This window comes from Pelmatolapia mariae, linkage group LG7 (assembly GCF_036321145.2).
Source record: "Pelmatolapia mariae isolate MD_Pm_ZW linkage group LG7, Pm_UMD_F_2, whole genome shotgun sequence".
In the NCBI taxonomy this organism is placed as follows: Eukaryota; Metazoa; Chordata; class Actinopteri; order Cichliformes; family Cichlidae; genus Pelmatolapia; species Pelmatolapia mariae.
In genome coordinates, this window is record NC_086233.1 from 12,570,295 (window position 1) to 12,597,904 (window position 27,610).

Consider the following 27,610-nt stretch of genomic DNA (forward strand, 5'->3'; position numbering starts at 1 on the left):
CTACGGTCCATAATATTTTATACATTATTGAAGGAACTGCACTGCAGTGGTTTGGATCATTTGTATCTTACAGGTTCACATTTATGCATGTAAATGGGGAGTTCTGCTTAAATACAAAAGTCAATAATGGAGTTTCACAGGGTTCCATACTTGGACCTGTACTTTTTACATTTTACTGCTTGCCTTAGACAATATCCCACTCTGTGTGGGAAGAAAACATGTTTCTACAGCAATAAATTAAACTTCAAATCTGAGTAAGAACCTAGCATCCTGCCACGGGAATGTGAAATTCACAGAGAAATCCCCGGATCCCCCCTCTGACATGACCGCACCAGCACCAGGCAAACCTCCACCGGCCCCAATCCAGCTAAATAGGTGAAAATAGATTTAAGAGCAACAGGACTTGGTACTGTTGAATCTTTGATTTTATTTAATTTTTGCTGTGTTTTACTTGCATCTATCTGAAAGAGTAAGTGTAAACACAAAACATTATTTTATATGCTGGAATATGCAGAAAATAGATTTAAATGTTAAAAAGATTTCTGTTGCATATAATTAAGTAATCAGTAATTAGTAACTAATTACTATTTTCAAGTAACTGGTAAAGAGAAATGATCAGTTGTAGTCAATTGTAATCACTAATGAGAAGTTTGTACAAGTTTGTACAACTTATTAAAAGATTTAAGTGAGTTATACATTTGAACCTGTATACATTTGATGCCAAGTGTTAGAGAAAATCTAAAATGAATTCAAACTTGTCCAGGCAATTCTGTTTTTGAAGTCAATTTGACGCCTATTTTTGTGTTAAAAAAGAAGTACAGGTAGCTAAAAAGATATTTAATTATTGTGAAGCGAAAAGGTCTCCATCCATTCTGTTTTAAGGCTCAGACATATGACCATAATGTCAAGGCTTAATAGCAAGTACAATGTGTCCAACTAAGTACCTAATTAAAAAAACAAACTGAAATGTATGATTTTACACAGAATATTTGAAAAAACTGTCCAGGAGATTTTCTATGATAAAATATGCAATTTGTCTGTCAACACAGAAGAATTGATGGCATGTGGAAGGTCCCCACACTTTTGCCTTTTCCACAACTCAGATGGAGGATATCACCAGGTCGATCAGCTCTCTAGAGATTTTTTGTTTTGTCTCTGTAAATTTATGGTTTTGTATTTTGGTATTTTAATTCTGAGCCTTCAGTTGGTTGTGGTGTAGGGGGGGGGGGAAAGGGTTTTCCGGTACTATGTAAGTTAGGATGTAGATTTCCTGCAGAAGCCTAAATCAAGTCTTAATGTTAGAAGGATATTTAGTGCAGAATTTACTTTTTTTTTTTTTCTTTTTTTTTTAACTAACTATCCTGCTATTTCAGACCCATGCTGTATTCCAAACCCAAGTTAACTCCATGTCTGACTGAAGGTGTGGTGGTCATGACAACAGCAGCAAAAACTCATATATGTTTGTGTGTGTATTACCATGACATTTCCAGACCTGTAAAATAAAGTATTACAATTACAACCAACATGTCTATATATTGGCTTTTATTGAGGGATCAGTATTCACATCTCCATATAAAGAACAAAGCATGAAAAGTAACAAAGGCAAAATGAAGAGGTGAAACCTAAAATGTCATCCATGGCAAGAAATAAAAGTAATAATACTTAAAACCTTCTTTTATCACATAGCTGGGTTTCTTTTTTAAAACAATTTTAATCTTACTATCCTTTAATAACGGTGACAATGCACATACTGTATGTCTTGTGATACATAAATGTCTGTTTTTTAATATAGCTGTTTCCATGATTGATGTTGTAGTTTAATTTCAGTTTAATAATGATTGAAGTTTTGATAATATCTAAGATATTTTGAAATTTCACATTCACTGCAAAAGGCGTTTTTCTTGCTCCTGCTTTTAGAATTATGTGAATAGCAACCCTCATATTTCCTTTATTTATTTTAGAGATGCAGCCTGGGAGTTTTATGAAAGATGAATCTGGTTTTTCCTCCTGCTTTCATTCAGGCTGTCGTTTACCGATATCTGTAAATGTCACTATAGATTGTTGAGTTCCAAAAGGGTTTGGTCCAATACCTGGTGCATGTCCAGATTTTCTTCTTTGGCGTGGGCCAGTTTCTCTAGAGTTGGAAACAAAGACACAAGTTAGCTTCCAAATTAATGTTCTGTCTATGATGAATATCTAAAAAATCGAATTGCTCTCAAATGCAAAGTTGTTATGCATAGTCTTTGTGTGAGTTTTACGATAGAATAGTTGCGTCAAACAGGTGTTCAAGAATCAAATGAAATGAAAGGAAATGCTCCTGATAAATAAACACGTAACATGTTTTAATTTATAGCCTACTATAGTAAAATAAAGCCTGCTGTACAGCCTACAGGTTATATACAGTAGGCTACGGTATGAAATACAGATTGTTCAATATGAAATATAGATTCTTAGAAGCAACTCAGTACATGCAAAAATAGGACTAAAGTACTCCTACACACATTGAAATAACACACTAATTTAATGAAAAAGACGACTAGAATTGCTGTGTATGTTATTTTGTCTCCTTTTTGACTGACTTCAATATTCTTCCCCTCTGCAATTCTCTACCTTATCATGGTGGAGGGGTTTGCGTGTCCCAGGGATCCCAGGGACTACAGTGGCTTGCAAAAGTATTCGGCCCCCTTGAACTTTCCCACATTTTGTCACATTACAGCCACAAACATGAATCAATTTTATTGGAATTCCACGTGAAAGACCAATACAAAGTGGTGTACACTTGAGAAGTGGAACAAAAATCATACATGATTCCAAACATTTTTTACAAATAAATAACTGCAAAGTGGGGTGTGCGTAATTATTCAGCCCCCTTTGGTCTGAGTGCAGTCAGTTGCCCATAGACATTGCCTGATGAGTGCTAATGACTAAATAGAGTGCACCTGTGTGTAATCTAATGTCAGTACAAATACAGCTGCTCTGTGACGGCCTCAGAGGTTGTCTAAGAGAATATTGGGAGCAACAACACCATGAAGTCCAAAGAACACACCAGACAGGTCAGAGATAAAGTTATTGAGAAATTTAAAGCAGGCTTAGGCTACAAAAAGATTTCCCAAGCCTTGAACATCCCACGGAGCACTGTTCAAGTGATCATTCAGAAATGGAAGGAGTATGGCACAACTGTAAACCTACCAAGACAAGGCCGTCCACCTAAACTCATAGGCCGAACAAGGAGAGCGCTGATCAGAAATGCAGCCAAGAGGCCCATGGTGACTCTGGACGAGCTGCAGAGATCTACAGCTCAGGTGGGGGAATCTGTCCATAGGACAACTATTAGTCGTGCACTGCACAAAGTTGGCCTTTATGGAAGAGTGGCAAGAAGAAAGCCATTGTTAACAGAAAACCATAAGAAGTCCCGTTTGCAGTTTGCCACAAGCCATGTGGGGGACACAGCAAACATGTGGAAGAAGGTGCTCTACTCAGATGAGACCAAAATGGAACTTTTTGGCCAAAATGCAAAACGCTATGTGTGGCGGAAAACTAACACTGCACATCACTCTGAACACACCGTCCCCACTGTCAAATATGGTGGTGGCAGCATCATGCTCTGGGGGTGCTTCTCTTCAGCAGGGACAGGGAAGCTGGTCAGAGTTGATGGGAAGATGGATGGAGCCAAATACAGGGCAATCTTGGAAGAAAACCTCTTGGAGTCTGCAAAAGATTTGAGACTGGGGCGGAGGTTCACCTTCCAGCAGGACAACGACCCTAAACATAAAGCCAGGGCAACAATGGAATGGTTTAAAACAAAACACATCCATGTGTTAGAATGGCCCAGTCAAAGTCCAGATCTAAATCCAATAGAGAATCTGTGGCAAGATCTGAAAACTGCTGTTCACAAACGCTGTCCATCTAATCTGACTGAGCTGGAGCTGTTTTGCAAAGAAGAATGGGCAAGGATTTCAGTCTCTAGATGTGCAAAGCTGGTAGAGACATACCCTAAAAGACTGGCAGCTGTAATTGCAGCAAAAGGTGGTTCTACAAAGTATTGACTCAGGGGGCTGAATAATTACGCACACCCCACTTTGCAGTTATTTATTTGTAAAAAATGTTTGGAATCATGTATGATTTTCGTTCCACTTCTCACGTGTACACCAATTTGTATTGATCTTTCACGTGGAATTCCAATAAAATTGATTCATGTTTGTGGCTGTAATGTGACAAAATGTGGAAAAGTTCAAGGGGGCCGAATACTTTTGCAAGCCACTGTATGTTGTCCGGGGGCTTTTACCCCCTAGTCCCTGGGTGAGGAACCAGACAAAGAGCGATTCAGAAGACTCCTATGAGTGAAAGATCAAGGGAACAGGGATAGGGTTACCGGGGCCCCGCCCTAGAGCCAGGCCCGGGAGGGTGCCCAAGTCTGAGCGTCTGGTGGCCAGGCCTTAGTCCATGGGGCCTGGCCGGGCACAGCCCAAAAAAGAGAATGGGTCCATTCTCCTGCAGATCCACCACCCGCAGGAGGTGCCGTAGGGGTCGGGAGCAATGTGTGCCGGGCGGTGGTCAGGAGCAGAGGCCCTGGCGGACTGATCCCCGGCTACCAAGACTAGCAATTGGGACATAGAACCTCTCTGGAAGTAATGTGTCATGCGCAAAAGCCAACTCCCATTGAGTGAGTGCCGGCTCCCCACCTTTTTTTTAACGAGGTTTGTTGTGTTGCCACAATATTTAACTGTCTTCCCACATACATCGCACACAGCATAATTTCTATGCTGAACATAAACGCAGTTATGATCTGTGAACAAAGTCAAGATTGCGTGTTTTGTGGTCTAATGTTTTGTGCCTCGGTTTTCTCATTGGCTCACACTCTTGCGGAGGCGTAGCACTCACATGAATGAGAGGCGGAAGGTGATTATAGTTCCTATTAACAGGGTATTGCTGACTATCTCGCTAATTGCCGAGTTTACTTTTGTCTGTATGTCACATTTACGAATAAAAACAAATTTAATCAAATAGATATTGATATTTTCATATGGGAATTGATCCTGCAACATGAAATGGAAGTACAGTGGAACCCCGACTTACGAAATTAATTCGTTCCCGAGGGTCTTTCGTAAGTCGAAAATTTTCGTAAGTCCAAGCACCCATCGCGCGTTTTGACTGAGGCGATGCTAAACGATAGGCTATAGGCTAATTGCTAACTAGAACAACAATACGTCGTTCAAGTGGAACAGCGAAGTGCCAGTACGGAAGCCAAGGGGTTGTCACATGATTCGGAAGGCACTGTGGGCATTGTAGGCTCAGCCAATCAGAGCCAGCGGATTTCGTTACTCGGGCATTTTGCCGTAACACGGGCAAAAATATTGCCGTTCAGTGCCTTCGTAACTTAAATTTTTCGTGAAACGGGGTATTCGTAAGTCAGGGTTCCACTGTATTGGTATTAGAAGCATTGATATTTCAGGATCACTACCCTCCTCAGCTGGAAAAGGGTGGAGTGCCCACTCCGGGACAGGGAGTAGTTCCTGCCCCAAGTGGGGTAGGGAGTGGGGGATCAACAGACAGATTGGTGCTGCGGCTGCAGTGATGCAGACACTGTACCAGTCCGTCATGGTGAAGAGAGAGCTGAGTGTAAAAGCGAATCTCTTGATTTACCAGTCAATCTCATGGTCACAAGCTGTGGGTACTGACCGATAGAACGAGATTGCGGATACAAGTGGCAGAAATGGGCTTCCTCCGAACGGTGGCTTGCCTCTCACTTAGGGATAGGGTGAGGAGTTCAGCCATCCGGGAGAGGCTCAGAGTAGAGCTGCTGCTCCTCCACATTGAAAGGAGCCAGTTGAGGTGGTTCGGGCATCTGATAAGGATGCCTCCTGGGTGAGGTGTTCTGGGCATGTCCCACCGGGAGGAGGCCCTGGGGCAGCCCCAGGACACACTGGAGAGATTATACCTCTCGGCTGGCCTAGGAACGCCTTGGTGTTCCCCCGGACAAGCTGGAGGTGGTCGCCGGGGAGAGGGAGGTCTGGGCTTCTCTGCTTAGACTGCTGCCCCCGTGAACCGGCCCCAGATAAGCGGAAGATGGATGGATGGATGGATGGATGCAATATTCTTGATCATTACCAAAGCTTTATTAACTTACACAGTCTCGATTTTCAGCTTTCCTTTCTGGCTTAAAAAAAGCATTTAATTTCATTTAATTCAGTTTATTTATATAGTGTCAAATCACAACAACAATCTCTATATGCTGTTAAAGACCCTACAATCATACACAAAACCCCAACAATCATATGACCTCCTATGAGCAAGCACTTGGCAACAGTGGGAAGGAAAAACTCATTATAATTATTGATGAAGTTTCTGGAGTGCAGGTAGGCCAGTTCAGCACCCAGACTTTTTGACTACAAAGCCATGCTTTTGTAATAGATGTAGTATTGCACTGGTTTAGCATTCTCTTGCTAAAATATGCAAGGCCGTCCCTGAAAACGACATTGCTTGGATGGGACCACATGTTGGGCTAAACTCTGTATTTATGCTGTATACAATATTGTATGATAGATACAACAGTGATGGTGCATTTTCAGATGTACCGCTGCCAGTTCCATAGACAACAATAATACCCTGATACAATCAGAAATGTATGTTTGAAATGAGCCATGATAACAAGTCAGATGGTCCCTTTTCTTTAGTCCAGAGGACACAGCGTCCATGTTTTCCAAAAAAGAATTCACAGATTTGATATGTCTGACTATAGAACACTTTTCCACTTTACCTCAGTCCATTTTAAATGACCTTTGGTGCACAGAAGATGATGAAGTTTCTTTGCATGGTAGAGTTTTAACATACATCTGTTGATGGTACAGTGAACTGTGTTCAGAGGCAGTGATTTCTGGAAATATTTCTTGGTGCATTCAGTGATTTCCACAACAGAATCACACCCGCTTTTAATGCCATGCCACCTTAAAGCTCAAAGACCACTGTAATCCAATACTGATTGATTTACCATGATAAAAATAAAATTTGGATACCTTGTATCCAGATTTTGAATTTTTTTATTTTTTTATATACAGTAGATGATGAGATATTAAAACTCTTTCTGAAGCTTTATTTAAATATTTCAATTTTATGTTGAAGAAACTTATTCTGAAATTTTTTTGCAGACTAGTGAAACTCAAACATACAACTCACTATAAGCCTTGTCCTGTGCCTTTTCCTTCTCTATCACTTTATTTCCATAATTCTTCTTTCTTTTCTAATCCAACATGTGTGGCATATGCACTAACATTATTTAACACCACTCCTTTGATTTCCAGCTTCAAACTCACAACCCTGTTTGACACTCTCCACAACCTGGAATCGTCCTGACCTTCCTTTCTTCCTATCAGGTCTCCCACTACCAGGGATGGATATTGATAACAATTTAGCAATTCTAATTAGGGCTGGGCCATATTATACCATTCACGGTATGATATGGCCCAGTATTTGTTTGTATAACGTTGGGCAACGATAAGAAAATGAAATATCGCGATAGAATATGGGTAAAATGCACATGCGCAGTGCCTTTGTTTTCACACGCACATGGCGGAAAAAGCATGGCGGCGACGGAGAATGAGAAGGGCGAAAGCGGATCGTTGAATGAAACGGATAAACCAGAATTGGTTTGTAAAAATGCTGCAACTTCAGTGGTGTGGAACTGGTTTAGCTTCCGTCCGTCAGATACACAACAAAGCACTATTTTTAGTAGAGCATGCTAGTGGGCCGTCGTTATTACCGTGTTTTTTGGAAAATGCGGCACACTTTAAATCAATCCTTTGATTTTTCTGAAAATCGACAGTGCCCCTTATAATCCCATATGCCTTATGTATGAATTCTGGTTGTGTTTACTGACCTCGAAATGATTTTATGTGGTACACGGCGCTCGAAAATCTGTCAAATGTTTTAGTACGACTTTGCTAAGCTACGAACCCGCACCGCTTGATGGATTGTCGGAGCATTACGGCTATCGTAGGCAGGAGCCTCGCGGAGTGATACGTACTGTGCTTCAACACAATATTACTGTATTGTGTGTGTGTGTATAACCTCTTTTTAAGTTTTGTGGATATTATACATGGTTATGCTGAGGATATGTCAGCCAATTTCCACTGGAAATACCTTTTGGTTAAACTGTCAGCAAGGAATTTGCATTTGCATTGTTAAATTTTTATATAGCTTTAATGCACATAAAAAACAGCTGCTTGTTTAAGTGAAAATACATTGATGGTTTGTTTTTGTTTTTTTGCACTAATAAAGTTGTGGAGTTGTAAAGTATTTTGTCTAGTGTCAATTATATCGTCAGTTATATTGTTATCGCAAATTTTCAAATGTATATCGTCATAAATATTTTTGGTCATATCGCCCTGCTCTAATTCCAATTCCATTATCGATGTCACATGGAGTAATCAATACCCTACAACACCGGGCAGAAAACGTTCTATCTAAGCCAGAAGGGAAAAAGAAGAACACACACATATAAAGAAAGCTCTTAAAACACATGTGGTTATCCTTATTGGGCTTTCATCAAATCAGCAAAGATGCACAGAAAAGAATGTCAGACACCAACTAGGGAGAATCAGAAACACAAATGGAACATCCCCTATGTAGCCGGTTTGGGAGTTTTGTCTTTGGGATGAACCAGTTTTTGTCGGAGTGTATGCCTGGGTCTGAAGTACACTGGGATGTCATGCTTGGAGAAGACTCTCCTGAGTTTCTCTGATAAACCCTGTATGCTGTACAGTGCAGCGAGGAATGCTCAGACCTCTACATTGGAGAGACCAAAAAGCCACTTCATAAACACATGGCACAATATAGAAGAGCCACCTTAGACTGAGAAGACAGATTGTTTGAAAGAGGAGTGAAAGAAGCCATCTTTGTCCACTGTGAATGGCAATCTTTGAACAGAGGTGGTGGCTTACAACACCAACTGTCTGCCATCTATAATCCAGTTTTGAGATCCTCTCGGCTCATTGGCTCCACTTTGAGAGTCACCACCATCTCTAAGCAGCATATCAAAGACATTACATCCATACAAATTAATTATATGCTGCGTGATCAAATATTCGTGCATGTTGGAGGTATTTCCCCTGTTGTGATCAGTATTGCTAAAAAAGCTATTACGCATATTACACAGAACACTTTTCTTAAAAGTAATGCAGTACCTTACTTAATTACACCCAGGAGAAAGACATGATATACTACTCATTACTTTCATGTTACTCTGGGTTCAGCATTTACTCAACTTCAATGTCACTCTGGTTTCTTGGCCAGCTTAGCCTTAGCATGCTGTTTGTGCAGGTGCTTGCAAAGAGCCAAACTTTTGTTAACAGTATAAGTTTTTGTCCCCGAGCAGTCTCCACTTTACAATTGCATTCCCATCCTTTCTTCTATAAAAAACAGTCCATATGCTGTAAACTACACCACTATTTTCCTCTGACACACAAACTGAAATCAGTTGATCATAGCAAGAGTGCAAGAAACAATAAGCAGGACTGATAGGGCAGGCAGGCAGACGAATTGGACAACTGGGAACAGGTTCTTTACACATCCTGTCACATCATAACCTCCTTTTCTCCATCATATCAGCCAGCTCACATACTCCTGCCTTTCTTTCTTTCTCACTGCTTCCTAACATGCTTTCCCCCTCTCTTCTTCTTCTCATTACAGGGGTGGCTGTAGCTCAGGGGGTAAAGCAGGTCATCTGCTGATCTGAAGGTTGGTGGTTTGAACTAAGATAAGATAAGATAAGATAACCTTTATTAGTCCCACACTAATAAAGGTTATCTCTGGCTCTCCCAGCCTGCATGCCAAATATCCTTGGGCAAGATACCGATGCATCCATTGATAGAAATGCCCCATCCATAGAAAGCACTTGAAAGCATAGAAAACAGAAAGTGCTTGGGTGAATGTGGCGTGTTGTATAAAGCACTTCGAATGCTCCGGGAGAGTAGAAAAGTACTATATAAGAATCAATCACATTACATTTAGCATTTACAAATTCCACCAGCAAACTGTTGGCCAAGTGCAGAGGAAGCAGTCAGTGTTAATGAGGACTGATGATCCACATATTTGATTTGGCCAAGGTTTTATGATGTATGCCCTTCCTGATGGAACCATCCCCATTTAGTGCTTGGGAGAGGCACTAGGAATGCACTGATGTGGCCATCCCATGACTGGGTAAAATACACACACAATTACGAACTGACAAACTGACGAATTACAAGAGTGACAAGGAAAACTGAGAGAAAGTTGTGAAGTGAAGACAGCTTTATTACAGGGGAAAGACAAAACAGAATTGCTTAACTAATATTTTGCTAAAGAGAGGACAGCAACATAGTAGCTCAACCTTCTTCTTTAAAAAAGACCAGTCCTGTGAAATAGCTTACTCTTTTACCACACAGTAGCACTGTGGAGTGGAGAAAAAGAACAGCAAACAGGCAGTAGAGTTCAGACAGGAAAGAGGGGCAGTGAAGAAGTAAGACAACTTCTACAGTGTAGTCATATCGTTGAGGGCCAGGTCCAGCTCCTCACTGAGAGCCTTGCCCTTCAGCTTCTGAGCATATACTTCATCTAAAGGAGGACATTGAGACACAGAAACAATTAATCACACAGAGAGACAGAGATTGGATAGAGGTAGGAAGACAGGAAAAAGAAAAGAAAATAGTTTAAACTGTAAATGTTTATACCGATTCACAAGTGTTAATGCCATCACATCAGCTTGTTACTTCAGCTCACCAAGACAACAGACAGCCAAACCTGAGCTTAGTCAAGCAAATGCCAACATCCCTGACTTTGATTAGTAAGGAAAAGATACAAATTGAACAAATAACTGGAGTTAATGGTTGGTACAATTTAGCCTTGATACCACAGACACCAGGATAAGTATCAATGCAAGCACTTCAAACCAAGATCAAACTATTTTCATTCAACAACTGTTATGAAAATAATTAATGAATTCACATATCAGAACTACAACCACAAAACACCATGTTAACAGTCTACATCATTTAACAACAATGTTTTCAATGTTGTGTTTATGTACAAAGACAAATGTTGACAAACGCACTGTTATCTGTTTCTAGATCCACAAAGATGTGTGGATATGTTTTTCTATCAGTATTAGGGTAAGAGAAATCTTAGGAAACAGTCAAACCAATATCTGAATGTTTCGGTGTGGGTGCATACCACGATGAATGGCATAAAGGCAAAAATGCCCAAAAGAAAAAAAATTAATTAATTAATATAGCAGCAACATCAAGTTTTACAACTAGTCATTTTGCTAGCAAACTACCTTCACTGTGGCATATTGTGCTGTGAAAAAGTATTTGTTTCTTTGGTCTGAAACATGTAAGTGTGTGAAATATGCAAGAAACAAAGTCAACCTGGGTAAATACCTGGGTGTGATGATATCTGTGTATTCTTTTTCTCCTGGATTATCCTTTTGCGTTACACATTTCACTGTTTTTCCTTTTGCTACCTAGCCTGACCTGTCTCCCCAATGTGATGTTTGTTTATTGTATGTACGGTCCGCAAGGTCTGTCATCTCGGTTGTGGGCAACTGCAACTAACAAATAAACGCTATCTCATCATCTAAAGATAAAATATTCAGCTTTTAAATGATGATTTAAATTATTAAGGGAAAGAAAGATTATTAAACCTACAGAAGAGGAGTAGGGCCACTGAAAAGAGAAAAAACAGTGGGGACATCTCCAAAATTCAGATTAAACTCAGAATTCTGAGAAATAAAGTGTATTGTTTCTAGAATAAAGTATTGTATAGATGTTAGCCTAAATATGGCTTTTAGTCCCTAAAACTAGGAAAGAACTATATGAAGTCCATTTCTATTAAGGTGTCATAAAATAAAAAATATTCTTGCTTTGTTTCTTAGTGGCATTTCTCATAGTTGCTGTATTACTATAAATGTTGTAGGTAAGAACATGCAGAATGACGGCCAAGTGCATTAACTAAGTACAAGGCATTTTCCAGGTTTCAAAATTAAGCAATTAAAATTAAGCAAAGACACCATAACTGGATTAGAGGAATTTAGTCGTTCCACTCATCATTGGCTTTATTCGGGAAATTGTAACTGCAGAGCACAGCTGTCCAACAAAGTGCCAGTTCAGTTACAACACCCCATAAGTGAAACTGTGTGTGACTTTAATGTTCACTGAGGGACACTGAGCAGACATGTTAGTGGAAGTACTGGCAGAGATAAGAGGTGTGTGTGGACTACCTTCTAAATCATCAATGGTCTTCTCCAGCTTGGCCACAGACCTCTCTGCAAACTCTGCACGGGTCTCAGCCTGGAATCCAAACCACAGCAAAGCATCAGCTTACTCCATATATCATAAATAGTCTAAGTATACAACAAAAATAATAATAATAAAACTAGACTGGAAAAACTTTACCTCCTTCAGTTTGTCAGTAAGAACTTTTATTTCTTCTTCATATTTGTCCTCCTTTTGAGAGTACTGAAATATAAACAAATAACATACAAACTTTCACAAAGTGTGTTTAAACAACATTTCCATTTCATAAGTGCAGTTGGCCTTTAAAAAAAATCTTAACAGCAGTTTGAGTAGTTTATGTAAGTATTTTCCATCTGTTTTCCCAGGCTTTATCTCTAACTTTTAACCAGGTGGATAAAATTATAGCTGATTCTAATTTTCAGTGGTGTGTTTCAATCAAAAAGATGCTGGAAACGTGGAAACCTATTCAGTTTAAACTTAAATTTAAAACTAAAAATGGAAATGGACACAAATCAAATAATTGTCATCATGACAATTTCCATCATGTCATTTAAGTCAATTTTGCTGTATGCCGCTGATCTTGAAACACAGTTTCATTTATTTATGGACTGTTTATGTGTCTGTATCCTCATAGCAAATTATAAATGCGTTTTGTTGAATGGATATAGGGTTTCTATTGATGTCTTTAGATTTGTTTGAGGTGAGGCCGAGTGACTGGTCCCTCTTTTTTACAGGTTATATTTTTACAGGTATTTTACAGTATTTTTACGGGTTATATTTCATATATATACAATCTGACTGGCCACTCTTCAGGCTAAATACCCCTCAGCTCCTACTGTACCTTTTCAGCCTGTGCTTCCAGTGACTTCAAGTTGTTGGTGACATTTTTCAGCTCTTCCTCAAGATCACCTGATTTACTGACCAATGTAAGAAAGATGAAAAGCAAAAGAAGAGAAAGTAGTGACTTGAAAGGTAGACTAGCAGAAGAGACTAAACTCAGACATTGACTAATAAAAGACTACATGACTTATAACAAAAACCGCCAGGCTCTTGGTTAGAATCTGTTTGTGGAGGGAGCGTGCATGGTCTTTGATCAGTTTCTTCCAGGTATTCCTTCCACAGCTCAAAGACATGCACGTTAGCTTAACTGGTAAATCTAAATTGGTCGCAAGCATGGATGCAAGGTATATAAAGTCCCTAACTGCGTAGAATAAAGAAAGAGAAATTAAAAAAAATAAAAAATCTACTTTTTAATGTGCCTATAAACCTACTAACAGACAGATACCAATAATGTCTTCATCCGTCTCTCGGTGCTTTGTCTTTATTACCCAATGAGTGACAAGGCCATAAGGCTACTGTCTCTACTAACAAATATTTTAATTCAATAAAATAAATATATTTTTTCATTTTAAAACACTTGACTAATTTCCTTAAAGAAATATTAATAGATGACAAACAATACACTGATGTGAGGGAACACAATTTCAGTGTTATTTATATAATTGTGTTTATTTTTATTCTGAAATATAAAAAAACAAAAATACTTTAAGCACCACTGTATAGATGGATGGATGGATTCTTGCTGGTCTTATTATTTTTAAAGAAAAAAAGTAGAATATCAGCAGTACTTAAGTGCAGTATAAGAGGGAAATGTAGAAAACATAGATGGAGAAGTAAAGAGGCTGCAGGTCAAAGGAGCACAAGACAGCAGGTCACAATTAGACCTCAGTGGTGTTCATACAGTAAGTACCTCTTCTTCTGAGCACATCATGGACTTCAAATTTTGGTCCATTAGTCTGAGCTCCTCCTCCAGCTCCCTCATTCTCCTGCACGAGTTAGTCCAAAATGTTTGGGGGTGAGGAGGATCAGTGGTTGCCAAAGAGACAGTGGTTGCGCAAACATGCATTCATTCACAAAAACACAGAAAGAAAGAACAACACACAGCCAGAGAAGTATACTATGTAGGCAGGACTATCTTTGCATTAGCTGGCTCTACGGCTCTAAAATCCCAATCTAACAGGTTTGTGTAAATTACATAATCCCACAGTTAAAAATCTGAATTATTCTAAGAAATCAGGGTGCTTAAACTGATATTAATTTAAAGCTCTGACTATGACCTCCTCTGGATGAGGTTTAAGTATACAGCATAAGCTGCCATGATGATGTAGCCAGGTTAAAAAAAGAGCCAGCTTAATAAGCCTGCAGCCATTACGTTTGCTTCATAGTACAACCTCATGTCTCTGTGTCATTAGTTTTATGTCCTACTTGATGACAGCACACAATAACACTTTGCATTTGTGATGAAATTGTTAAGTAAGCATTCAAGTCGTGCATCACAAGAAAATTAAACAATTACAATAATATTTGTAATTTAGATCACTTATAGAGCTAAAATTCCAAAATAAGTTAAATCTTCACAAATAATTGCAAATCATGGCTTTGCAATTTTTGTATTTTATGTCACACAAAGCAGAGATAAAAATAGAATAAGTAGATTAAACAGCAGTGATCATTAGTCGCATTTGTTAAGAGAATTCTTATGACATTACATCCATGCAACACTTAGAGATCCCACTACTATTTAATCTAGACATACGGGTATGAATTATATTATTTTGTGATGGTAGGAGTCACATGATCTCTACCATGACAACATGTATGTATGTAAGTGACACTTGCTAGTGTTTTTGGAGTGCAGGTATTGACTTACGCCTCAGCTACTTCAGCACGCTCCTCTGAGCGCTCCAATTCACCCTCCAGGATCACCAATTTGCGTGCAACCTGCAGATATTCACACACTTACGTCATCCCAAATAACATAACAAGTTTGCTTAGTAAAAAAATTGTATTTATGTGAACTTCTGGTATTTATCTTTGTTGACCCTATTACTGACCAATTATATACTGTGAGTCTGCACTATGTTCAGTCAAGTCATTATAGTGCTGTAAAAAAGTATTTGCTCATCTTCCTTCAAATGCATACTAACCAACATCCTATTCTTAATACATAGGGTTTAATATAATGTCAGTAAGCCTTTGGGGTAGCTGTAGCTCACATGGCAGAGCAGGTCATCTGCTAATTGGAAGGTTGGTGGTTCAATCCCTCCAGTCTGCATGCCAAATATCCTTTGGCGTACTCGATAATTTAAGAATTTGTGTGCATGTTAGATAGAAAGCACTTACATAGAAAGAAGTGCTTGTATGAATGGGTGAACAAGGCAAGTTGTGTAAAACACTGGATCACTGAATTAGAACTTGGAAATCTATAATCATTTTATCTTGATGCATGCTCAATCATCCAGGTAAGGAATTCCTAAAAAGTTGACTCTGTTCATCTGGACGTTGCGTTTCAGTGGAAGAAACGTTTCGTCACTCATCCAAGTGACTTCTTCAGTCTCAGCTAACTGCAGGTTTCCCCAAACTTAGCTTTGCAAGATTACTGAAAATAGCACCACTGAATGAACAGTGGGCTGTTAGGTCAGTTCCTTGACCATTAATATGCAAATTGCCATCCAATTGCCCCTAATCAATGGTAAATGGCCTGTATTTGTATAGCGCTTTACTAGTCCCTAAGGACCCCAAAGCGCTTTACACATCCAGTCATCCACCCATTCACACACATTCACACACTGGTGATGGCAAGCTACATTGTAGCCACAGCCACCCTGGGGCGCACCGACAGAGGCGAGGCTGCCGAACACTGGCGCCACCGGGCCCTCTGACCACCACCAGTAGGCAACGGGTGAAGTGTCAATCAAGGACATTAATGTCAATGGTCATTATGCAAATGTTTATTTATGAGGTTAGGGGGAACCTGCAGTCAGCTGAGACTGAAGGAGTCACTTGGATGAGTGACAAAACTTTTCTTCCACTGAAAACACTTTTTGTCAACTTTTTGCCGTATAATCATTTTTCTTTTTTAAGGTAACCTCACTATACACTGAGAACCTACTTAGAATTTGTGTAGAGTATTAGTTGTTGTTGTTTTTTCTCCAACTGGGACATCATGCAATAAACATGAAAAAAACAGCAATACAACACCTCTTCATATTTGCGGTCAGCCTCCTCAGCGATGTGTTTGGCTTCCTTCAGCTGCATCTCCTGGATCTCCATTTTCTCTTCATCTTTTGTTGCTCTGTTCTCTATGACTTTCATTCCTCTGAATAACAGGAAATGTGACGGAATAAGCAGTGTATACAGTAGTGGAATTTATATATATATGTATACACACATATATATATATATATATATATATATAGAGAGAGAGAGAGAGAGAGAGAGAGAGAGATACATATTGTGTGTGTCTGTGTAAATTTTGTCTCTGTATTAAATATGCCACTCTCCATGCTCTCAATTGTCCCCATGGGGATAGATAAAGTTATCTGACTCTGAATCTTATACTCACTATTCTCAGGCTAGCTGTCAGATGTACAGTAACTACACTAAAGTCATGAAAGACTATGACAGAGCTGAATCATGGTTCAAAATGTAATGCTGATAGTCATAGTAAATACAATACTGGGTTGTATAGTACAGGATTGGATAGCTGAAAACTCAAATTAAAGTGAAGGAGTGCCTTATAAAAAAGGCTGGATGTATTTGTAGTCCAGGCCATGTCCCACGCTTAAAAGAGTAACAGTAATAGTTTAACAAAAACAACTGTACCTTCAATAACACACTGGCATTCATAAAGAGGAGCATAAAGAATAGCAAACAGCATCTTAACTCTACAGACAGAGAGTTCAAATTTTAGATGGATGGACATGAAGATCATCACCTCTCACTCTCATCTGCAGCTTTCTCAGCCTCCTCCAGCTTCTGCAAAGCAGTAGCCAGTCTCTCCTGAGCTCTATCCAACTCCTCCTCAACCAACTGGATACGTCTGTTTAAGGATGCCACTTCTGCCTCAGCCTGCGGGGACACACACACACAATTAACTTTTGTCTTTTTTGTGTTGCCCCCCCCCCCCCCCCCCCCCTGTTCTTCTCTCCTGGTTCCAAGTAGTCATTAGTTTGCATGCAGAGCATGCATTTTATATGCATTTTGGAGCTTAATTAATTATTAATTAACAATTGAATAACCTATTCAGTAACTACACATCCAGACTGAATCCACACGCCTATTATCTTGGGGGTAAAAGAAAAAAAAAATGTTGTTTTTGATTGCTAAGTGGAGTCCTAAGATATGTTCCTTACAGTTTGTTTGTTTGTTTTTTTATAATTGGGTTACTATTAAAAGAAACAAGGATGTGATATTTAACCAAAAAAAATGCAGGACTTTTTTAATGACATTAAATGAGCAAAGACGGCGGTAAAAGCGTATAAAGTCAACAATGTTTTGAAGCTTTTTTTTAAGTCCCCGAAAGAGTTTCAAGATGGCTACCGAGTGGCAAGACTTGCATTTAATGTTTTATTTTAGAATATAATGCCATTAAATTGTTTTAATTCTTTTATTTGTCAGTTATTTTTAATAGTTATATTTCCCCTTTTACAAACAAAGGAGAAACAGTCTTTCATTGACGACTGCAGTTTCCGGTGTAGCGGTCTTAAGACGGTGTTTCTGAGTATTACCCTTTCCCTGGCCTGCCTCTCCATGTCAGCTTCTTCCCGCAGCAGCTCTGCTTGTTCTTCGGCCTCATGCGTCGCTTGCTGCAGTGTCTGTATTTTCCGTCTGACAGAGTCTATGGACGTCAAAGTCGCCATGCTGCGAATATTCAACTTCGAGCTTTTCGCAGGCGTCACAGCGTTGCCTTGGCAACTGTAAGTCGGAATCAATGCAACAGTTTTCTGGTTACTGTTTCAAAATAAAAGTTGGCGTTCCAGGTGAAGTCGGAAGTCACTCTTTTCAAATGGAACGCCCGCTTAACTCGGATTTCCAACTCGGTCTTCCATCTTCGAGTTAAGAATTGAAGATGGAGGTTTTGCACATAAACATTAGCAACACTGTAAAAATTGTAATCTATACATGTTCTATAAATAGAGAGTTGAACAGGCTCTACCAATGAATGTGCTCCATAGTGGTTTTAAAATCAATCAATCAATCAATAAGCAGTTTTGTTTTGCTACTGAACCATCTACCTTGCAGGAACAAAATAAATCCTGTTTTTCCAGGCTTCTCAGAGTTCACTAGCCTCATCCTCAGAGGTAAATGGAACACAGCTTAGCAATGACACAAGTTATTTGGACAGATAATTTTTCTAATATTCCTTCATAGGTAATAAAGTAAGATTTTTTATAGATTATAATAATGTATATTTTTATAGAACAGTATACTCGATTAGGTTCATTTTTCACCCTTATACTAACAGTACAGCAATACAACATGGAATGTGACTGCTCATATTTTTTTGCACAGCTCCAGATAATGTAAGTAAGAAATTGGCTACAGTGTCAATAAGAAGGACAATTTTTAAAGGCACTAATGATGGTAAAAAGTCAGACTTTTCAAATTATTTATTTCAAATTATTTTCAAAGTACATATAGTACAGTGCATTACTACATGCACAACATAAGTGTGTTTGAGAATAGAACTTGATGTCCCAAGGCAAAGGTATTTATGTTAGAGTGAACATCAGTTACAAGCAGAGGAAGCATAAACAAATGAATGCATTGCTCCGATGCTTTTCCATCTTTGGAAACCTCACAGTGACTCTGCAGACAAGACAAAGTTCCACTCCTTTTAGGACCAATGCATGTGGTCTCACTCTTTCCTGCATTGCTCATTTTGACTCAGAACTTTTAAAGAAAACTAGACCACAAAAATGACTGTGACTCTCATAAAAGGCATTGTGGCCCCAGTTTCACTACTAATCCTGTTCCATAAGTCAAACATAATACATCCAACAAAAAAATATTATAGTTGTAGGAATAGAAAGTTAAATACATACTCATTAAATATAGTAGTAATTCAAGTACCTGTACAGATATTGAAGATTGTTACACCGGTAAGCTCCAAATAGTTAACCATAGTATTAACTACTGCACCACCATGCTGCCCAAAATAAAATCTTGCCTAATAAACTGTTAAGACTTGATAGATTAGTTGGAATTGTCCTCAATGTGCTAATAATCATTTTTCTCAAGTAGCTGAAAATGAGTTCACTGCAAATGATGATAGTGATTTGGAGGATTCAGCACAAATAGCTTTTACATCATGTGAATTGGTGATGATTTTTGGATATGTATAAGTTGATGGAGTGTAAAGTTCGACTTACTGTAAAAGTAGCTTGTGCATATTTCAGACATAGTAGAAGCTAAGACTTGCTACTAGTTTTATAGCATTAGTGATGACCTACATGACCTTAATTTCAGTTACAACCCAGTGCTAAACACCTGAAGTGACTGGGTTGAATAATGACAGAACATTTAAGAATGACAGCACACATAAGGTAACAACCATCACTGTGACCTGACACAGTAAGCTAATGTGATCTCAACAATGTCGCCCTCTAGTAATACTATCATTTATGCTCACTTACATCTGCTGCTTTTTTTTCAGCTTGCTCCAGCTTCTCCTGGGCATCCTTCAGTGATTCAGAGTATTTGTCGAGCTCATCTTCTACTCCTTTCAGCTTCTTTTGCAGGGCAAGCAACTCCTCTTCAAGCTAAAGCCGAAATATACCAAGACACAAAACACAAAATAATTTTAAGTTAGAAGCATTGGGGAAAATTGGAAAGAAAAAAAAACAAACAAACAAACAGAATTTTTATTTTATTTAATTGCTCATAATCGATTTGCCAAAAAACATTCAGTTTACAATAATGTGACAAATGAAAAGAAGCCTTGCTGGAGAGGCACATTGTTATTTCATTATTTTTGAAATGATTAAGCACCTATCAAAAAATTACAAAAAAATATCTCACTATTTATTTTAGCTTAATGTTTTTAACCCCAGCAGTAATAGATTTGTATTATGACCTTAAAATATTCTGACAATGTTGAAAATGTAGTTCTTTTGACCTGCAGTGAGAATGTAGAGGCAGCAACAACTCTGCAAATAAATGTACTTGATTAGGCCTAAGTTCATTATTATGCAACAAATTATAACATGAGCTGTATTCAGTAAAATTCCAAATACTCAAAATCTAACTGGCATATGTGAGAAATGTTGCTTTATAACCTCCTGATGATGTTGTATTAGTTATAAAACTCTGATAATAACGTAACAGACATGGATCTTTGAGCATATCCATGTTCCCAAAAGGAACACTTTGTTCACTTATAACAGACAAAAGAAATTCTTTGTTATCCAGTGTCTCAAACATAGTTTGACCAAGTTGCTGTGTGCAGTAACAGCATACAAACAGTGACAGTAACCACCAACCCCAGATGCCTATCAAATCCAACACAAGTCTAACAAGCAGATCATTACAGAATTCTGATTCATGCTCCCTATAAAATAAGCCCTTGTAATTTGTAACACTACTAATGATCTAGTTAGAGGATTGGTGTAAAATTTGTGTGCATATTCTTCAGAGAAGAAAACACTTTTTTCTTAACCCCCAACGGTAAATCTGAATCTAACAACCAGATTCCCTTTTCCAACAGAAGCTTTCAGGACTATAAAAAGCCAGTTGCAAATGACAGTGATGTGGCCTGACAACAGTGTTCCTAGTACAAATGTGCTTTAAATATCTCTTCTGACAGCCTCTCACAGCCATCTAAGGCCTGATACTCACATATAGCATTTGGCAGTCCTATAGTTCCTGTCATAGTGGTAACCAAGACAACAGCCTTGACAGACTCTTAAAAACTGTGACAATTCAAAGGTGAGTTACTTAGATGTAGAAATAGAAATGGAAATGTTCATTGGTTCTAGGTAGAGCTGACGGTGATAGCAAGCTGGTATCCCTGGGAATAATTTCTATGATAGCTGGTGCATAGTTGAATGTTAACAGATTGCTATGTGATCTTGAGAAAATACACAATAGAATTACACCAGAGAGACTATAAGCCATACAGGAATTTCACTGCGTTGTCGGATGTTTCTCAAAACAATAAAATATGAATATTTTCTCATGTGTTCAAGAGTTAGAAAAAGCAGTCAGTTTTGAATAGAAAATAGTGGAATCACATGTAGACTGAGTAAACTGATTGTTTGTGAGCTACTGGCTTACTCGTGAATCCTAGAATTTCTGAAAGGGAAATAGGAAGAAGAGCATTCAGGTATCAGGCCCCTCTCCTGTGGAACCACCTCTGTACTTTTAAGATTACTTGAGAGTTTCCTTTTTGATAAAGCATATAGTTAGGGATGAATTAGGTGATAGTGAATCATTCTTTAGTTATGCAATAAGTACTTCTTTGCCTCCCATAGTTATTTTTCTCTTCTCCTTCCTTTCATCCCCCAAAATCTCATGGAAGATGGCAGAACCTGAGTTTGGTTCTGCTGGAGATTTCTTTCTGTTTAAAAGGAGTTTTTCCTTCCCACTCTCAATTGTTTGGTAATGAGGGATTGTCTGATTGTTGGGGTTTGGTTTTCAATACACCAACAATCTATGTCCACTGTGAACGACCGTCCTTGAACAGAGGTGGTGGCTTGTGACACCCACTGTCTGTCACCTATAATCCAGTTTTGAGATCCCTTCCCAGGTGCCTTAACCCCCACTCACATTTTGTGTCAGTTGATCTTAACTGGGACCACAGAATGGGATCTTAAATATTGGTGGTGGTGCTTAAATACTGGTGTGGTATATTATTTTGGTTTTAAACATTCTGTAGTCTAAAAATGTTTTGTACAATGTACATAGAGAACATAATCATGTTATCCAACAAATATTCCTTTTCAGACATTTAAAATGAACAGTGTTCTGATTCTTATGAAATTATAGCGGGTTGCAAGTACATAAGTCAGTTTTCAAATTTTAAGATGAAAATCAATTGATATATTTATTGTTTAGACATAATTTTGACATAGATGGGTCAGATCTAAATCTGGCTGATAGCATAATTCATAATCATAATTGTTGATGTGTATATCGCTTCAACGTTGCAGCTGTTGATTTCCAGAAAGCCAGACTGCTTTTGGTGCATTTCAGTCACTTTCAGTTCAGTCCTTGTAAATGACCATTTTCAGTGACTTTTTTTTTTGTTGTTGTTGTTTTTAAGCCACTTATGACTAAGTGTTCTGTCTACACATAACAGACAACTTATCAAAGAACCAGTTTAAATGTATATCTTTAGGAACTTTTCTACTAGCAGGCTGTCAGAAAAATATGATCTGTTCTCCTTGCTTTAACTGAATCTACAAAAAAAAAAAAGAATAAAGAAATAGAATGGACACTGATGGGCCTCAATGCTCTGTCAGTGGAGCTTGAAAGTTAAATTCCACTTTGGTGTTAAAGCTATGCCTTAAATATTACTACTGCAAACACTTCTGATACACTGTGCTAACTTATGCCATAATCTGATGTGCCCTTCTCAAGAAAAAATAACTATTTCATTCAGTTCATTTCAGCACAACAGTCTCAAGGATATCAATGGAAAGTTGTCAGGAATGGAAAAGTGTGGTAGGAAAAAGTCATGAGCAAGAGGTATGACTTCAACCTCAAGAAGATTTTCAAGAAAAGTTGATTCAAGAACTTGGGAGAGCATCAGAAGCGTTTAACTTGGGATAAAGAGGGAAAAAAATAGACTTTTGCTTAATGGTCCAAAGTTCTCTTTTTCAGATGCAAATAAATGTTGCATTGAGAGTAGAGAGGCACAGAACCCAAGATCTTAAAGTCTAGTGCGAAGTTGCAATTGTAATGATTGGTCCACTTTGTTGTAGTCCAGAGTCAACTCAGAAGTCCACCAGGAGATTTTAGAAAACCTTGTGCTTCTATCTGTTGGCAAGCATTATGAAAATACTGATTTCCTTATTAACACATGTCCACAATGCCAAAACTCCTACAAAATGGTTTGCTGTCCATGTTATTATAGTAGTGAAATAGCTGCCAACTAACCTGACCTGAAGCCCATAAACAGTTTGTGGGGTATTGTCAACAGGAAGAGATGAGTAACACAAAAGCTAAAAACACAGACAAGCTAAAGGCCACCATCAAATCTATCAGAGCTGATTGCCTCTATGTACTGCACTCATACAGTAACTTGTTGTGAAGAAGTCCCAACCAGGAATAAAGTGTAAATGAACATACATTTCAGAAGCTGAATGTTTCTGTATTGATTTAAAATAATACTCTAATAATTTGATACTGGATTTCTGATTTTCCTAAACCTTAATCATCAAATTAAAAAATTAAAAAAAAGTCTGAAACATATCAAAGTATTTCACTATACTTTTTTGAACAAAAAAAAGAGAGACATTGCTTTTTTAGTTGTAGTTACTTGTCATGTTTAGTTTTGTAGTTATATATAATACATTAAACTGCATATCATATTATATAATTGTCTTTTCAAACCTGAGAGATTGATCTTGTCACTGACTGAGCTGAACTGTATATGATCAGGTTAAATTACAGAACAAGCAGCTTTTGTCAGTGATATCCGATATAAGCAGACACCCTTTAAAATTATCCATCACGGAATAATTTTAGCATATAAGAAATACTCTCACTTTGGAAACTTAAAATGCATTTTGGTTATAATATTTGTGCACTTTTCCCCGATTTTAAATAAACATAAAGTATATCTATGTAAATATCAAGTTTCAAGTGAAAATAAAGATAATACAGGATATACCTTAACTATCTCTACATTTGGAAAATTATTGTGTCACAGCAGCCGAAACATTAAACAGAACCTATATCAAATTGAAATACAAGAGCTCAATAAAAGAAATACAATACTGGAAAACAAAATCACTCAAAAAAGTAAAAGAAAAGAAAGGGGAGCACACCTAAATAGAAAAAAGTGAAATAAAAGAGCAAAAAGTGTCTTAGACTCGTTTTTTTATGGACAGTGCCAAACATTGACGTTAAATGCCAAAACATAAAACCACAAGCAAAGAATAGCCTGAATGAGAAGTGTCAGCAGTATACATCAAACAGTGATAAGAAAAATCTACTTTAGCAGCCAAAAGCTACAGTACATTTTACATATTGAGTTATGTATAAATGGGTGCGGGTAAATGATAACAGGACGATATCAACATCAACTGGTATAGAACGCATTGAAACTCTTAGGTGCATTTCACGTCAGACCTTTCGCCCATTTAAAACTTAGTCGGGTTTTACTTTTCAGCACTTCTTCTAAATTATTTTTATATGGTTCTGTATGTATTTTAAGGTATTTATTTCATAACTTTTCCTTCATTATGTTTACGTTGAAACGTTTAAAAGTGTTCAATGAGTTGCCTGTGAGGTGCTGCGTAGGTCCTTCCTTTACCTGTTTGCATTTGTCCTCTGCTCCTTTTTTGTCTATTTCAGCCTGTTCTGCCCGGTCTATAGCGTTCTCCTTATCCAGCTTCAGCATCTGCATTTTCTTCTTGATGGCCTCCATGTTTCTTCAGTGTCTGTGAGCTAAACAGAAAGAGAACTGCACCCAGCTTTCGGGACAGACACAGGCAACGGTCCGTGACAGGAGAACAGGAGGGTCTCTGTGAAGCTGTTCAAGAGAGCAAGAGAGGATGGAATGACAGCAGTACGAGCCCACGCACTCCTCTTTTTCTCCCACTTTGGATCCGTACGAATCGTTGACCATGTTTAGGCACTGAAAGTTGTGCAGGCTGTCTGACGTGTGTGTTCAGTATGTGAGAATAAATCAAGACTATCCCCGACCACTGGGACATCAGCAAAGGTAACAGAGCAAATCACTGATCTAAAACGTTTAGAGATGAAAAAGTAGTACCAGTCCGAAAATTACCAATTAAAATATTAAAGGCGTTGAATTAAAAATAAACAAACAAACAAAAAAAAACCCACAAGTGAATGGGTCATATGTGAAGATGTACATACTGAAAACACAAAAAAACAAAAATTAAAGTTAAAACACAAAGAGAGAAAGACTATACAACAGAAGGACACAGTTATAGTGTAAGACCGTAATAACATACCTACAATCTGGGAAAACTGGTAGCTAAACCAAAGCATGTATTTTTATTGAGTCTCCATTTCTACTTATCTGTATAAATGAGGAGGTCCTACTTTCTAATCACAGTTGAGAAAGTCCCCACAAGGGCTTTGTAGTGCAGTGGGGTGTGATGATTTCAGGTAAAGTGAGATGATTTAACAATGTGTTAGTCCGTACAAGATACAGGTTTGCGAGCTATGCAATCACTACTGCTATTTAGAGGCAATAAGGTAACTAGTGAGACATGTGGCTAATATCCATTTAGTTCAGCTTTATTTACTTTGTAGTTTCAGTTCACAACAATTGTCTAAAGGTGTTTTTTATTGTAATGTAAAGAAGCCCTTTAAACAAGCACTGGGCAATGGTAGGGAGGATGAAGGGAAGAAGTTTTAACAGGAAAAGCAGATCTAGCATAAGCAGTCTCTGACTGGTTGAGGGTGAGGGGAAAGAGTAAATAGAGAATATAGTTCCAAACACATTTTGTTTAAATATATTTATTGAAAATAATGCAAGCTGTGTTATAGATTCTCCACTGTGTAACACTGAGTTTTCACCTTTTAGGAACATGATATCTATGTTGGGACAAACAAACTGTTAAACAACAGATGTCAACATCTCTTTAAACACTGTCTTTATTGAATATAAATCACAGTTACAGTGTCCATCATCGGTACTAATGTGAATGAGCATTATAATTAGTCAAAATGTGCACAAAATTTTAAAAAGCCTTTGTATGTTATACTGCATACTGCTCTAGCTATCCTAAAAATAATATGCAAATAATATGCAAAAGAAAATAAGGCCAACGTAAGGGCAGATTTAAATCATTATCTTATAATCTATTTTTGTGTTCATCCATATAAAATGCCAATATATACCTCAGATCATTTCCTTTTCAGTTATAGGAATTCTTTAGAAAAATCCCACAAATAACATATCATAGGAGCAAGTCAATAACCACTAAGAATCCAAATACAGTCAATTTAATGTCAAATATTCCTGTTGCAAATACACTCTATTTCACTGCGTAATTGCAAAAATATATTCATAATTTTTCTCTACTAGATCCTCATCAAGCAAAAGTCATGTTACATAGAAAGTACTAAAAACTTAGGATATAAGTATAAACTTACAGCTGATCCCATGTCCCTGGTACATAATACATAAAGGTATAAATTTAAAACACTTTATTTGTTTAAAGAAATCCTGACAGTGCTGGACTCTTTGCAACAATCTCAAATATTTAAAAATTAAATATATGGCTTCATAATTTGAACACAAATGAGTCCTCTAGTCTGATTTCTGGCTAAATACTGTAGATGGTTAAATCCAAAAACCCACACAGAAAAACATAGCAATGTACTGGAGGATATCCTTTTAACATATTCTGAAGGTCATAAAAAAAACTATGATTTTTTTCCACTGTATAATTATTTTATCCCAATTTAGATTTAAAATGTGTAATTTTATATATTAAGTTTAACCAGTACGTCAATTAACATATTGAATATCATTACTGTCATACAACCACAGATCTCTTTTTCACAATGAACTCCTATACATCAAGGCACTTTGTCTGTAAACACACACACACGCATACCTGCACACACACGCACGCACACACGGCATATAAAATTTGCATAGATTCTGCATAATTGTCATGGAAGCATTAATTGTGCTTGCCTATATAAGATATCTATATCTAGGACAGTTAAGGCAAGTATAATTTAATGGCGTGACTGCCATTTTACACAGCATGTACACACAAAGATGAAAAAAAAGAATTCAAAATAGAGAAAAAGATACTGATGGGTATGTAACCATATAATCAAAAGTACAGATACCTTAATCAGCGTTACGAATGTCATTGTTAACTTTTGAAACTAAATGTGAAACAGTTTGCTGTGGAATTGAAGTCAGATTGTTTAATGTTACAGTTATAGTTATATGTTATAGTTTTCTCCACTTAAAAATGAGCTGAGAACAGGTCCTTATCATTCCAAAGATGACTTCTGCTGACGACACTGCATGCTGCTACAGACGCACACTTATTCTCTCACTGTTCCTGGCCATCTTCCCGCAGTTCTGATGGGAGGAATTTGTACTGCTGCTGTCTGATCATGGCCAACTTCTTCCTGGCTTCCTCCAATTCCCTTTCTTTCCGTAGCATCTCCTCCTGAGCGGCAATGATCTACAACACAACACAATTGGTCAGCATGTCACCACACTTAAGAAACACTTGTTTCACAATCACACACATGAAACTGAACTTAAGTCAGATGAACAGATCCCAATCCAGACCTCCGCACACTTAAGTCCTAACCCATACTAAAGATAT

At 37.9% G+C, this 27,610-nt stretch overlaps 2 protein-coding genes across 10 annotated transcripts in view; both read right to left on the bottom strand.

Annotated features, from left to right (window-relative positions):
- Positions 1–1,542: 1,542 nt before the first annotated feature.
- On the bottom strand, positions 1,543–24,822 carry tpm2 (tropomyosin 2 (beta)). Of its 8 annotated transcripts, none has more exons than XM_063477905.1 (9): positions 24,589–24,822; positions 19,745–19,870; positions 17,044–17,177; positions 16,308–16,425; positions 14,977–15,047; positions 13,108–13,183; positions 12,426–12,488; positions 12,251–12,320; positions 1,543–2,134 (listed from the first exon to the last, which is right to left on the bottom strand). In XM_063477905.1, exons 1-9 carry the CDS (start codon positions 24,700–24,702, stop codon positions 2,052–2,054), a joined length of 855 nt encoding a protein of 284 aa, XP_063333975.1. In that variant the 5' UTR covers positions 24,703–24,822; the 3' UTR covers positions 1,543–2,051. The 8 variants fall into 8 exon arrangements, with proteins under 8 accessions (XP_063333975.1, XP_063333976.1, XP_063333980.1 ...); XM_063477906.1 differs by lacking the exon at positions 13,108–13,183 and adding an exon at positions 14,017–14,092; XM_063477907.1 differs by lacking the exons at positions 1,543–2,134; positions 13,108–13,183 and adding exons at positions 10,315–10,587; positions 14,017–14,092.
- Positions 24,823–25,745: 923 nt separating this feature from the next.
- Positions 25,746–27,610, bottom strand: part of tln1 (talin 1) — a 56,996-nt gene continuing 55,131 nt past the window's right edge. For both annotated transcript variants that reach the window (XM_063477913.1, XM_063477912.1), the window contains exon 57: positions 25,746–27,463. In XM_063477913.1, coding sequence (XP_063333983.1) covers positions 27,329–27,463 — 135 coding nt within the window. In that variant the 3' untranslated portion in view covers positions 25,746–27,328. The remainder of the gene's footprint in view (positions 27,464–27,610) is intronic.